The sequence below is a fragment of the Tupaia chinensis genome, unplaced genomic scaffold (genome assembly GCF_000334495.1).
Source record: "Tupaia chinensis unplaced genomic scaffold, TupChi_1.0 Scaffold138725_1, whole genome shotgun sequence".
Lineage (NCBI taxonomy): Eukaryota > Metazoa > Chordata > Mammalia > Scandentia > Tupaiidae > Tupaia > Tupaia belangeri.
Window position 1 is genome coordinate 2,701,884 of NW_006198617.1, and position 14,668 is coordinate 2,716,551.

The 14,668-nt window shown below is 59.3% G+C and overlaps 1 protein-coding gene across 1 annotated transcript in view; it reads right to left on the minus strand.

Moving 5' to 3' along the window:
- The window catches only part of EPN2 (epsin 2), a gene marked incomplete in the record, with an annotated part of 61,872 nt that overhangs the window by 40,595 nt on the left and 6,609 nt on the right, over positions 1 to 14,668 (minus strand). The window contains 1 exon segment of the mRNA XM_027765569.1: positions 14,499 to 14,631. Coding sequence (XP_027621370.1) covers positions 14,499 to 14,631 — 133 coding nt within the window.

A 14,668-nucleotide genomic window follows, 5' to 3' on the forward strand; every position in this document is an offset into this window, starting at 1 on the left:
CGCAGGGCTCAGAACTGCCCCGGTCCCATCCAGTACACAAACCTTTACTCCCCGTGCTGCTGCCCCAACCCGGCCTGCCCACTCTCCTGCCCTCTGGGCACCTGCCCTGCCCCGCCAGTACTCTCTGGCCACACTGCTCCCCCCAGACCCCACGCTCTCCCCACTGTCCTCAACCGGATGGAACAGCAGGCCCTCGTCCCTAAGTGCTGGCCCCTGGCTGCCCTCTCAGACCACCTCCCTAGCTGTGCTATCAGAATTTTCTTTCCCATAGGGTGCGTGTGCTCACCAGAAACAGAGAGAGTGACACAGGGACAGGTAAAGTGAGACAGTCACCCCCCACCCCCACGAGGATGGACATGCCGCAATCCCTTCTCCTCCATTCTCTCGGGATCTTGGGCATGCACGCACACATGCCTGGCATGAGTTTAAGCCACCAGGTGTGGGACTTGAACCGTGGTTGACTAAATGGGAGTCCAGCGACATAGCCGTTACGCCAATTGCTGGTCCCTACTGCGTGTTTTTCAAGCCACTGGGTCAGCCCACCGGGACTCGAAGGGCTCGGTCAGCCACATGTGATCCAGCGCCCCAACCTTTCACAGACCCGGGCTCCGCAGGGACTGGGCTTCATGCCTTGAGCTGCCACCGAGGCCACAGCAGCCTTGGTGCGCCATGAGCGCAGGTGACCACGCAGGACTCGGCAGCCTCCTTAACCCGTCCCTCGCCTTCTCCACCACTGCCCTGCTCACCTGGCCACCTCCCACCTGGCTGTGCTTGGTACAAAGGCGCCCCAGCGGCCATCGGCTCAGGTCCAAGCTTAGTGTCCAGAGAAAGCCAGTCACCGCTGTCACCTTCTCGCCCCGCCCTGCGGCACTGGTCCTGCCACCTGGTTTACCGACAGCAAAGCTGGAACCCAGCGAGAAGAGAGGCAGAGCCCCAATGACAGCCATGTTCAGGCCTCAGGGCAGGGCTGGTACTGGGGCAGGGCAGCCCTTCTGCTTGTCTGTGTGATTCGAAACCCAGCCCCGGCCCCAGGTAAAACTTTTTTTTTTTTTTTTTGGAGAGGTTTTTTGCTATAGGGCGCGTGCGCTCGCCAGACAGACAGAGAGAGACATAGAGACAGAAAGCGAGAAATCACCCCCCAGGGGGGATGGCCACGCCGCAATCCCTTCTCCTCCATTCTCCTGTCGGGATCTTGGGCACGCACACACACGCGCCCAGCGTGAGTTTTAAGCCACCGGGTCCGGGACGCGAACCGCGGTCGACTACGTGGGAGTCCAGTGACATAGCCATTACGCTAACTGCTGGTTCCAGAGATAAAACATTTTTAAAAGCCAGTCTGCTGTCCTCTTGGGGCACAGGAACTGGGGGGGGGGGGGAAGGGAGGGCTTTTCTTAGCCACTGTGTACCAGCAGGGCCCGAGGCCCAGCACCGTCCACCCCGAAGGAACAAAGCTGCCGTCTGTCCTTCTCATGGCATGTTGGGCGCAGGCCACGTGGTGGCCAGGAACCAACAGCAAGCGAAGAGGACCGACGGCCTTGCTCAGAGCTGCGGTCCCCGGCAGGGTCAGGGCAGGGGTGCTGCGGCCCACACGGGTCAGCAGGTACGAGGGCGGCAGGAACTTCCACCAAGACACGGCTCCCCTCCTTCCCTGATCCAATCAGAACCCCAGCACAGTTACATGCCTAATGCAGCTCTCTAGAGCAACGCTTTATTTTTAAAATGAGAATTCTGATAGTGGTTTCTATCTATTAAATTGCTAACTGTTTTAAAAACATTGCAGGGGCCAGCAGGTGGTGGTTAGGGCCGACCACATGGCCAAATGCAGTTCAAATCCTGGACCTGGCGACTGGCTTTTTCACTTTCTATCTCTCTCTCTCTCTTTTGCTCACTCACTCTGGTTAAATTTAAGAAGATAAAGTTAAATAAATTAATTCTTTAAACAATAATTCTTTTTAAATTGCAGTGCCTGCTGGAGTTCAGGAGCTGGCTGTCAATCAGACACACCTCCGCCACTGGGGGGTGAAAAGCAACTGCAAAGTTGTTTATTTTAAAAATCTGGGAGAGGGGACATACACTTGCCAGAGGGAGGGCGCAGTGAGAAAGCGCATCGCCCCAAGGTGACGGCCACGCCACAATCCCTACTCCCCCACTCTCCTCTTGGCACTTTGGCATGCATGCACACACACCTGGCACGTTTCACAGGCCGCCAGATCTAGGATTCGAACTGCGCAGTCAGCCATGTGGGATCCCGCCACCCCAACCAGCACACCACTGGCTGGCCCCATCTGCAATGTTTTAAGGGACAGAAGGTTCATGCACTTTTGTCATTAATCTCGGTTCTGGGGATTCTACACTGCATAATCCAAAAAATCTCTAAGAAGAGGCAGCTCCCTGTACAAGCATGTCCCCGCAGCGTCAATTACTGGATGAGAACAAAAACAGCGGGTCACAGGCATGGCCGTGGATGACCCACCTTGGGGCACCTCCCAGTGAGGCAGGGCATGAAGGACGTGTTAGCGTGTGCCACTTACGTGAGAGCCGGAGAGGGGACTAGGGGTCTGCCACTCTACAGATTACAGGACTCGTACCTCGAGGAGTCAGAACCTGCTGCCATTTTAACCTTCCGAGCTGGGTGGAACCCCCAGAAACGTGTGAGCACACGGTTAGGGAGCCCTGAGACCACGGGGCTGTCCTGTCCCACAGGAACGCAGTGGCTGGGAGCTGGCTGGGGACACAGGGCCCTGCACTCAGCACCCCCATGCCCCGTCCTCCCTCACAAGCTGGGTCCCTGACTCGCGAGGAAGGGAGGGCCGTGGGCAGCTCAGCGGCTGCAGCTCTGCAGTGCCCGGCCGCCCCACCCTTGCACACGCTGGTCTACACCAGCCCGCCGGGCGCGAGGCCTTGGCTGCTGCTGGGAGCCCCTCCATCTCGGGCTGCGGGCTGGCCCGACATAGGCGGTGCAGAAATGAGCGAACAGAGGAGCACTTCGGAAACCGTGCTGCGGCATCCCGTGGCGTGGAAGGCACGCCGCAGCACGGTCTGCCTCTGCGTGACGTGGGTTTGCTCTGCCTTCAGGGCACGGTTCACTCCTGGGGGTTGGCTGTCTGCACCGTGGCCTTTGGGGGATGCGGTCTCGACTCAGCCTTCACTCATCTCCAGAGTAAGAGCCCACTTTGCCCACAGACAGACAGAGGGCCATGGCAAAACCTGTGGTCACTGTCCAGGTGGCCAGGACCCTGCCACGGAGCACGGCTGGGCTGTCTCAGTGTGAACAGGCAGTGAAGACAGTCCGACGTCAGGGCGAGGACCCACCGGGATAGTCTGTGCAGCTATCAAGGTGTTTACGGGGGTGAGCAGGAGACGGAGAAACACCCCCCAGGCACAGCAGGGGTGCGAGGTTCCGTGATGGGAGAAAGCGCCCTCAGAGAAGCCCGGCAGCGTCTCGTCTCGTCTCAGCGTAAGGAGCACGGGGCACCTTACCCCTCCTGCCTTCCTCTCTCCTTTTCCTCACTTTCTAAATGATGGCGAGTGTGCATCGCTTTTTTAAAAAATAATTATTTTATTTTAATATGACCAGAGAGGAATAGAGGGGAGAGAGAGAGAGAAAGAGAGGGAGAATGAGAAAGCAGCCACCAGGTCCGGGATGCAAACCGCCATCAGCCAGGTGGGAGTCCAGCGCCCTTAATCACCACGCCACCTGCCGGTCCTGTGCATCGCTTTTTTAAAAAGTTTATTTCTGTATTTCTTCTGAGAGACAGAAAGAAACTGCACCCTTGAAAGGGTCCACATCCGCCCCAGCCCTCAGCAGCCCCAGGACTCGGGCAGGGCACACGGCCGGCGCCGTCAGTGTTCAGACGTGAACCAGGGACTCCCCCGGGGCTTCCCTTGCGTGTCACGTTTCGCCTCATGCCGACTGGCCCCTACTCGTTACTTTTATCATGAAAAACTGCCAGAATTCCTCCTTCCGTGCCATGCCACACTGGGCAGATCTGGAGCCAAGTCACCGGGCGGCCCATCCCGCCTGAAGGAGAGGGGGCGCTCTCTCCGCAGACGGCCCGCAGGAGACTGAGGCGAGGCTCAGCGTTAACCTCCACGCGGCGGCCCGCCGGGGGCTGCCCGCCGGCTCTAACCAGGAACGGGCACCCCACTGGGCGTCAGCGAGGGCAGCACCACTCAGCTGACCACACCCGACACGGAACCTGCCGCCAAACTCCAGGCCCACGGCCTCCCTCAGCCACCTGCGACAGCCACCCGCCATGGTGACGCCAGGGCCATCTCAGGGCTCAGGAGCAGTGTGGACAGAAGTAGGGCTTAATATCTGGGACATTTTGGTACACTTAAAAGCTCTCAGAGGGATCAGCGGTTAGCATAATGGCTATGTCGCTGGACTCCCACGCAGTCGACCGTGGTTCGCGTCCCGGACCCGGTGGCTTAAAACTCACGCTGGGCATGTGTGCGTGCGTGTCCAAGATCCCAAGAGCAAAATGGAGGAGAAGGGATTGCGGCGTGACCATCCCCCCCTGGGGGGGGATTTCTCGCTTTCTGTCTCTATGTCTCTCTCTCTCTGTCTGGCGAGTACACACGCCCTATAGTGAAAACCTCTCCAACAAAAAAAAGCAGGTGGCATGGTGGTTCATGCACTGAACTTCTACATGGCTGGCTGTGGTTCAAGTCCCAGACCCGAAGACTTAAATCTCACTCCAGGTGCACGTATGTATGTGCCCAAAATCCTGAGGAGAATGGAAGAGAAGGGACAATGGGGGTGTGATTTCTCATTTTCTGTCTCTCTGTGTCTCTGGCAAGTGAATATGCCCTATAGTACTCTAAAAAAGAAAGAAAGAAAGAAAGAAAGAGAACCAGCAGATGACGTAATGGTTACATCACAGGACTCCCACAGAGATGACAGTGGTTCCAGTCCCAGACCCAGAGACTTAAAATTCATGCCGGGCGCGTGTGCGTGCGTGCCCAAGATCCCGAGAGGAGATGGAGAAGGGATTGTGGCGTGGCCATCCTCCTGGAGGGTGATTTCTCACTTTCAGTCTCTCAGTCTCTCTCTCTCTCTCCTGAGTGCATGTAGCCAATAGCAAGAATATCTTAAAACAATTTTAAAAAGAAAAGAAAAAGAAGCCCCAGGTAGCTGGCTAAGGAGGTGGAGGTTCAGGGTACAGAGAAAAGGAGACTCGGGCAATGAGGACCTGCATCTCGTTACTACACACCCGACAACCAGGAGCACGCACGCAGCAGCGAGGCCAGAGAGCACACCCGACAACCAGGAGCACACACGCGGCAGTGAGGCCAGAGGGCACACCCGACAACCAGGAGCACACACACGGCAGCGAGGCCAGAGGGCACACCCGACAACCAGGAGCACACAACGCGGCAGTGGGGCCAGAGGGCACACCCGACAACCAGGAGCACGCGGCAGCAGGGCCAGAGAGGACACCCGACAACCACGCCAGCCAGGAGCACGCGGCAGCAGGGCCAGAGGGCACACCCGACAACCAGGAGCACACACATGGCAGTGAGGTCTAGAGGGCACACCCGACAACCAGGAGCATGCACGCGGCAGCAAGGCCCAGAGGGCACACCCGACAACCAGGAGCACGCACGCGGCAGCGAGGCCCAGAGAGCACACCCGACAACCAGGAGCATGCAATGCAGCAGTGAGGCCAGAGGGCACACCCGACAACCAGGAGCACGCGGCAGCGGGGCCAGAGAGCACACCCGACAACCCGGAGAAAAAAAAGCCCACCCGCCAGCCAGGAGCACGCGGCAGCAGGGCCAGAGAGCACACCCGACAACCAGGAGCACACAATGCAGCAGTGAGGCCAGAGGGCACACCCGACAACCAGGAGCACGCGGCAGCGGGGCCAGAGAGCACACCCGACAACCAGGAGCACACACGCAGCAGCGAGGCCCAGAGGGCACACCAGTGTGTAAAATGCCTCTGTGTTTCTGGAAAAACCTTCACGAGGCATATTTGCGTATTCAAAAGACTAACATTCACGCCTGGGAAGATGCAGGCACACACGTGCGCGCGCGCACACACACACACGAAGAAGAGAGGACAGTGCAGGAGTGAGGTTTCGGTAGCAGGCAGCCACCCACGTGGCCGCTGGGCCCGTGCCGCTCAGGCAGGGCGGGCGTAGCACGAGCTGGACGGGGCTCTGGCTCTGAGCTTGTTTCAGAGCAGGGAGTGAGGAAGTGCCAGCAGGTGACTGCGGTTCGTGAAAAGTACTGTCCCTTTGAAGTCTGCCTACGTTACATTTTCCCACGCACAGGGAAACCTGCCTTTACACTTCCCTCCCGATTTCTATTCCCACTAACTTTGAAAGGTCCCTTGACCTTGACCATTTGAAACTAGCAAGCACCAGGGGACCCGCAGGGGGCATGGTGGTTAAGGCGCTGGACACTCCCACATGATAGATGACGGTTCGAGTCCCGAACTGGCGGCTTGCTTTCTCACTTTCCCTTTCTCTCTCTCTCTCTGGTCAAATTGAAATAAACAAATGAATAAATAAAACTAAACAATTATTTAAGGGAAAAAAAGAGCTAGCAAGCACCACACTGAGCACTGGTGAGTTAAAGACGCTGTCGGCCGCTGTGCGGTTGTCACCCCAACTGGCCGCTTCCTCTCCCCCTCGTCTCGGTCTCGAGGGCTGACACACCTGCTCGTCTATCGGGCCTCCAAAGGGTGTTTTAAAGACAAGCAGACTGATGGCTCATGTCAGTGTTCTGGGGCCTGGGCCAGCGCCAGCCACTGGACTCAGGCTCTGCATCGACAGCTGTGACGGCTGGGTCTGAGTCCCAAGAACAGTCCCAGAGCTCCCCACGAGACAGGCCTTATGATCTGGGTCCTGGGGCCAGACGGTGGCCAGCGGGAAGGCGACCGGACCACATGGGAAGGTGCCAGGTTCACTTCCCAGGGCCACGCCGGACCTGCCAGTCGGACACACACCTTGATCTGTGATCCGTGCTGGCTGGGACCACACAGGGACCGTGACGTGGAGAGACGGGGATGCCTATCTCTTTCTCCCAGGGATGGAATAAAAATAAAATCCCAATTCAGTAACAAATTAAAAATAGGCACTTCTGTTTTTAAAGACCCTAAAAGTAAGAAAAAAAAACATCACATGAGACAGCATGATCGTAAAACTGGCCCAGCCTGGGGGTGCACTTGGCGGCAGCCCGACCGGCAGCGCCGAAAGCTCACGGCCAGCTACGAGCGCAGACCTGGGGCTTGGGACTACCGGCACGGGCGCACAAGCCAGGAGCCTGACCGGGAGAGCCCTGCCCAGGTGCTTCTCCCATACCTCCCCCCCCAGGTGGCGCAGTGGTTAAGGTGCTGGACTCCCACATGGTCGACTGTGATTCGAGTCCCAGCCCGGTGGCTTGAAAACCATGCCAGAAGCATGCATGTGTGTGCATGTCCGAGATCCCAGGAGGAAAACGGAGAAGGGACTGTGGTGTGGTCACCTCCCCTATGGGGAGATTTCTCACTTTCCCTCTCTCTGTTTCTCTCTGGCGAGCGCATACGCCCTAGGGTAAAAACCTTAAAAAAAAAAAAAAAAGAAAGAAAGAAAGAAAGAAAGAGCGAGCAACAAGCATCCACCTGTACCTGTGCATTTTACAGACAAATTTAAAAACTTTGTTTCTTTATTTTTGCCAGAGGGTGCATGCACCTGTCAGAAAGAGACAGGGAAACAGAGACGGGGAGACGGAGAAAGCACCCTCCCATCGGGGTGTCCCTTGTCCCCCACTTCCCCACCTGTCAGGAGCCTGGCCATGCGTGCACATGTACCCAGTGTGTGTTTAGGCCACTGGGGCCCAGACTCACACCGGCAGGCACCTGCTGGGAGCCAGCTCCCTTAACTACCAGGTCATGGGGCCATCCCAAAACGATTTTTTTTCCTTTTTTTTTTTAATAAAATAGAAGAAAGAGGACCAGACTTCTCCAAGACCCCAGCTCCAGTTCTCCCTTTATCACTGACAGCAAGTCGACCTTGGGGACTGAGCCTACCCGTTTCCGTATTAACGCCCCTGCCTGGCCCACTCCGTCAGCAAGTGGAGGCGAAAACGGACTCCTCTCCAAGCAGAGCAGAGGCCCAGGGTGGGCGGCCCTTATGCCTTCTGACCATCTCAGCCAACTCCTGCACCTCGCCACCCCACAGCCCGAGTCATGTTCAAGTCCCAGTCGAGACCCAAGACCTTGCAGGAATGAGCATCTTTTCCATCTGACACTTGGACAGTTGTGTCAGTGGAACTGCCACCTCCGAGGGTGTGCTCGTGTGGCCAGTGACCCCTGTGACTGGGTTTCCCACTCCAAGAGGTTAACTCTCCTAGACTAAGCTAGCGCCCACAGCCCCGCACCGGCGTCCGTCCCTGCCACGGGACTGACGGTGGCCCGAAGTGCCTGACAGCACGCTTGCTCCCGCAGGACGAGGGGCACACGAGTCCTGTCTCCCTCCAACTCTACTCCACCCCCAAAGCTGGGTGGGAGGTCCAGGGGGCTGGGCAGGTTCCCTACCAGACGGCTGTCCCTGGCCCTTCCGGACACAGGAAATACCTGGCTGGCAGCCACCAACAGCCTCTGGGTCCTGAACACAGCCCCTGCCCCCCCAGGTCCCTGCGGCTTCACTCAGCCCAGTGTCACAGCCTGGGGCTTTGTTCCCCTCCCCTGTCCTCAGGACGCCCAGACCGGCCCAGGCTCCTCCCAAGGCTACCCGGGCAACCCCTGAGGGCCACACTGGCTGAGTGTAGGTTCTCACCTTAAACAATCAATGGATATTTTCCCACATTCTAGAGTTTTCAAAAGCAGGAGCCCCTCAGATGCCTACCTTTTTTTTTTTTTTTGAGAGTTTTTTTTTTTGCTATAGGGCACGTCATGCACTCACTGTAGAAACAGAGGAGGAGACACAGAAAGCAATAAATCACCCCAGGAGGGAAGGCCATGCCGCAGTCCCTCTATTCTCCTCTCAGGATGTGGGGCACGCACACGCGCGCCCAGTGTGAGTTTAAGCTGCTGGTCCAGGATGCGAGTCCTGGTTGACTACGTGGGAGTCCAGCAACATAACCGTTATGCCACCTGCTGCTTCCCAGATGCCCACTTCTTTATCAAACGTTCTTTCCATACGTGCACGTGTCTCTGTGCACACTCATGTATGTGTACATGTACGTGTGCACACACCTGCATGTGAATGTCAATGTATACACAGGTCTGTGTGTGCATGGCTCAGTGTATGTGCATACGTGTGTGTGCACAAGTGCTCATGTGTGTGTGCAGCCTCCAGCTCTACTCCCAGGCTCTCGCCACCAAGGTGGAGGCCCAGGGCTGGCCCGAGGCTCCTTGCTGTGGAGAACCAGCTTCCTGGAGAGCCCTCAGAGGGCTGGCTGCCTGGGGACGCCCGGAAGCGTGTGGGGAAGGTGCACGAGGAAGTGCCTGCGGAGTCTTGCCACGCTCTGCTCTGCTGGGAACTCCCCTGGACCAGAGGCACAGCCGGGCGGGTCTGACTCAGGCAGACTGGAGCCACGGGGGCTGCTCTGGCCCTGCCCTCGCACCCGCAAGCAGCAAGCAGCAAGCAGCAAGCAGCACCCAGCCTCCCTGGACCTCCACCTGGACCCTGGGCCCTCATCCAGAAGCCAGACAGCCCAGCCTCTCTGGCACTCATGGCTGGGAAGATAAGGCCAAACCTACATCCATCCCCAGCAGAGGCGGGGCTGGGCTTTGCTTGGTTTTCTTCTCCTTTCCCTAACTGCTACGGGGCGTGTGGGGCGTGTGAACTCTCGCCAGAGGGAGACAGAGACAGTGGGAGAGAGAAAGCAGCTCTCAATGGGTGTGGTCACGCCGCAATGTCTTCTCCACCCTGTCAGCATTGGGGCACGCACACACACATGCCCGGCATGTTTTCAAGCTGGGGCCGGGATCTGAACCATGGTCAGCCATGTACAATCAGCTCCCTTAACCACTAGGCTACAGGGCCAGCCGGGTGTAGCCTTCTTCCCCTTGTTTTCCTTTTGCCCCAGTTTCTCGCGGTATCTGTTTAATCCTGCGATACTGTGAGCATTTTGTAAGCCAACTCGAATCCTTCCTGGAGCGAAGCGGGCACACAAATTAACCGGTCGTAATCTCTAGTAATCATTTGGTAAACCTCTGCCCACAGTGTGTGAAGGGCCTCCTGCCCGGCGAGCCCTGGGAGCAGGCTTGAGCCACACCTTAGCTGCCAGCCGCACCCGCCAGGGTGTGCCCGAGGGGCCTTCGGGACAGCCCTGGCGGCAGGCGTGCCCACCTGTGCAAAGCCCACCCCCCAGTTCCAGGACTCGACTCGAGGTGTCTCTACTCACTTGAGCCCACCGATAGCAATGGGGACTTGCCTTCTCTCGCCACCCGCTCCCTGTTCCCTTTTTCTTTAAGAACAAGAATGTGGACACCTACCTCCTACATGACCTCCAAGCCACCAGGTGGGGAGGGACTCGGCGGAGCCCCAGGTGCCGGAGGCCCCAGGAAGGGAGCCAAGGACCCCGAGCGGGGCACTCCCTCTTCTCACAGCCCTCGGGGGAAGCTGGTCGGGCAGGTACAGGGAGGAGCAGGACTCTGGCTCCTGGCCTTAATGTCCATGATCTGAGGACAGCGACAACGCTTCTCCTCAAGGTTCTGGCCCGGCTCACGGAAACCACTCTCCCACCCTGTCCTACTGCCAGGAGCTGCGATTTCTCAGCAGCCGCTGACCCACGGCCAGGCCCGCCGAGTATGAGGGGGTGGAGAAGCCGGGTGGGGAGACTGTTCCGCCCAGGCTGCGTGGTCTCGAACAAAGCCCAGCTCTCCAGCTTTGGCTGACCCCACAGTCTTGAGCAGTGGCCCCACGTCAGGACCCCACAGGGACCCCAGCAAGGACAACCACGGCCCAGCCTTGGGTGGAAGGGAGTCGGCGTGCCAACTGGCAGAGCCACAGAGGAGGCGCGTGTGCCAGGAGAGGCCAGAGAGCCAGTGGTGTGAGCGGGTCTGTGCTCCGGCTTCAATGCACACCTCCCGCCCAAGGCCTCTCCCCAACTCAGACCCCTCCACACCTTCTCTCGCATGTCTGGGAACTCGAACCCTCGCCCCCTGCCCAAGCCTGTGGCACGCACGGCCACCCTAGCCCCACCTCCTAGTTGCTCATCACACTCGGAGGAAAGGCCAGGGTCCTCTGACACAGGGCTGTGTGTGGTCTGAGAGGAGGGCACGGAGGGAGGGAGGGCCGGGCCACCTCACAGCAACCGACTTTGCCATGCGGCCCATACTGACACAGAAGCGTGGTGGTTAGAGCAGCTGGATCCCACGTGGCCAGCTGAGCGATTCAAGTCCCGGACACGGCAGCGTGGAGAATATGCCGGGCGTACGTGTGCATACCTAAAATCCCGAGACCGCATTTGAGGCGTGGGCACCCCCCAGGGGGAGTTCTCACTCTCCACCCTCTCTCTCTCTCTGGTCCCGGAGCACATGAGCCCTATAGCAAAAGCGAAAGAAGTATCTGGCGGGGATGGGCCAGGAATTCCATTAACGCACCCCGCCCTGCACCTCAGGCTGGCCACTGCCCGCTCCACCCTGACCTCACCCTGACCTCACCCGCCACACCCCTCGCTCGCTCCAGCCCAGCTGGTCACCCCCATTCCTGGGACACCCCTCGCTCGCTCGCCCCGGCCTCCGCGCTGCTGACCCTGTGCCCGCACTGCACTCCACACCGTGGCCACGTGCGCACCCTCCTCCTTCAGCCCTGCCCTGCGTCCTGGCCGCTGTATCTGTCGCTGCCCTGCCCCTGCAGCACTGCGCGGGCGGTTTCTGGCTACTTTCCACGGCCATCACATCACGTGCTCTAACTCCTCTATCTTGTGGTTTCCTTCCCCTTCCCCACGGATGCGCCACGGGGCTGGGGCCCCGCGCATGGCACACGGTATCCTGCGGGAGGCGGGGAGGCGGGCGCCCAGAACAGGAGGGCGGCACAGGGAGCCCGTGCTGAGCCCACAGGCAGGCCTGCCCGCTAGCAGCCCCCCAAGACGTCCGGTGGCTTGCCCACTACGGCACACTCCGCGATGCAGCTGCCAGGAACCCTGGGCTCTCCGGGGCGTTGAGACCCAGGCCCAGAGAAGCATCTGGAAGATGGAGGTGGGGTGGGCCGGGGGGCTGCTGTGAGGGAGCCAGTCAGAAGGTGGGGGCAGATCTGGGGCCACGAGGAGACCAAGGGCAGGACCTGATAGGGGTGGTGCACCGGGAGGAGGGAGGAGGGGCCGTGGCCCTGCTGTCCGCCCACGCCATCAGCACTGTCCTCGTCCTCGGGGCAGACGCTGCAGGCACCACCATGCCACCTGCGGCTGCTCCCGCATGCGGGCTCAGCAGCTGGCCTGCCCCGGGGCCTGGGGGCTGGACCCCCGCGGGTGCCCTCAGCGGTTCCTGAACCATGGCCGCAGGGCAGCGCCGGTTGGACCCCTCCCCTGCATGGTTCCAGGCGGGGGCTCCAGGCAAACCTGAGGCCTGGACCTGGAGCGCGGCCTCCACTGGGTTCTGGTGAGGCGCGGGAGAGGGCCTGGGCCGGAGGGGGTGAGCCGTGGGGAGAAACGCACCCCGGGCCCCTGAGGGGAGGTGCCACTCCGGGTACACCTGTTGGACCAAAGCTCAGCTGGGCATGGGAACTGCCAGAGGAGGGGACTCAGGTCTACCTTCAACTCGGGCCAGGAGTGGGGGAGACCCCACAGGCTGTCACGGTGGGGCTAACCCAGGTGGTGGGGAAGGCACAGACACAGGGTGGGACCTGAGACTGGTCACCCGTCAGGCCGCCCTGCTGGGCCAAGAACCGACACTCACCACCAACGTGCACAGCAGACCTCGCTGGTTTCTGAGCGGGTGGGCACAAGAAAGACAGGGGGCCCCCAAGACCTGCCAGAAACAGCCCCCAAACACCTGACAGACCAATGGGCAAGTGCCTCTTGTTGACCCTGGAGACACGAGCTCCAGGCCAGCAGGCGGCATAGCAGTTAGGCGCCAGATCGCACATGGCCAACTCCACGGTTCAAATCCCAGACCTGGCAGTTTGAAAAGCACACTGGGTGCATGTGCATGTGTGCCCCAAATCTTGAGAATGGAGCAGGAGGGACTGGGGCGAGATTTCTCACCTTCCTTCTGCTTCTTATTTACTTACTTATTATTATTTTAATTTTGTTATAGGGCACATGTGCTCAACAGAGAGAAAGTGAGACAGGAGCTGCCAGGGTCCAGGACTTGAACCACAGTTGGCCACGTGGGAGTCCAGTGCTTTAACCACCATGCCACCTGCTGGCCCTACTTTCCCTCTCCTCTCTCTCACTGTCCTTCTTGGACAACTGCACATGCCCTGTGGCAAAAAGTTTTAAAAATAAATAAATAAAAAGGAAACCTATTCCGACTGTGGCTAGGACACTCCTCACAGTGCAGAGCTGGTCTTCCTTTTTTTAAAAAAAAAAAAACATTTAAATTTGTTTGTTTGTTTTTAACCTGGCCAGAAAAGGACAGAGTGAGAGAGAGGGGAAAGCAAGCCGCCAGGTCCAGGACTTGAACCGCGGTCCGCCATGTGGGAGTTCAGTGCCCTTAACCACAACGCCACCCGCTGGCCCCCTCCCTGAGCTTTCTAACGTATAAGCCACTAGGGGAAGGCAGAGGCAGGAAGGAAAGCGTCCCTGAGCTAAACACAGTGACGGCAGCAATGGGCAGCGTTCGCAAGGATGAGGCGTGAATGCACTGTTTCCAGGGCTGAATGGAGGCCGGCCTTACCGGGAAGGCGCACGGAGCCGTCGGCGCCACCTCTGCTGTGAGCAGAAGAGAGCAGACAGCTTCTCCTGTCGCGGGGAGACCCCAGGGGACCCAAGGGAGAGTGGACCGAGAGCATGTCTCGCAGGCAGCCCCGATAATCTGTTTCCAGCTGAACCTGCGACAGTCGTAGGCTCTGACCAGATGCATTATTAATTAGTCAAAAGAGAAGCCCCATTTAGTTACCCACTGAATGAGGTGTCCGAAACGTGACCTGGAACCGACAGTACAGCTAACTCTCTGTTCACCTCGGTAATGGGGACTTCAGGGAGGACGCGGCTGACTGGGAAGTACGAACGGTCCCAGTGCATGCCCGGCAAGGCACCATGCGGCGCTAAGGACGTGGCTTCCTGTGGCCATCCTCGGAGGAGCTTGGGTCTGCCTGGCACCTTCCACTCCGACGAGCCAAGGGGTCTGATCCACCGCCACGGCCAGTCTGGCAGGCGGCAGAGCCCCACGGGGCTGTCAGGGATGGGGGAGCACGGGTCCCATGCCTACTCAGAGCCTTCGGCAGGACCTCCACAAGTGACCTGCGGTCACACGAGGGGGAGCGCGGGAGAAAGGGGTCCTGGGTCCGCCAGGCCCCGCGGGAGACAGGGAGAGAGTTGGCTGTACTGGCATGGCAAGCACACCCCAGCAAGCTGCCCAGCATTTCTAGGAAGGAGAAAGCAAACCGCCGTCCCACCTCGGGCTGCGCGGTCACAAGTGAGGCAGGGCTGGGCCCAGTCGCCATTGGGGCGGGGGGGCAGCCCCAGGTGCGGCAGGAAGGGGTGGCGCTGGCTCAGTGGCTGCAGCTCCTCACTCTGACCCAGCGGGGCCTCTGTGCGGTGCTGGGGGCACAGCGAGGCCTCGGGC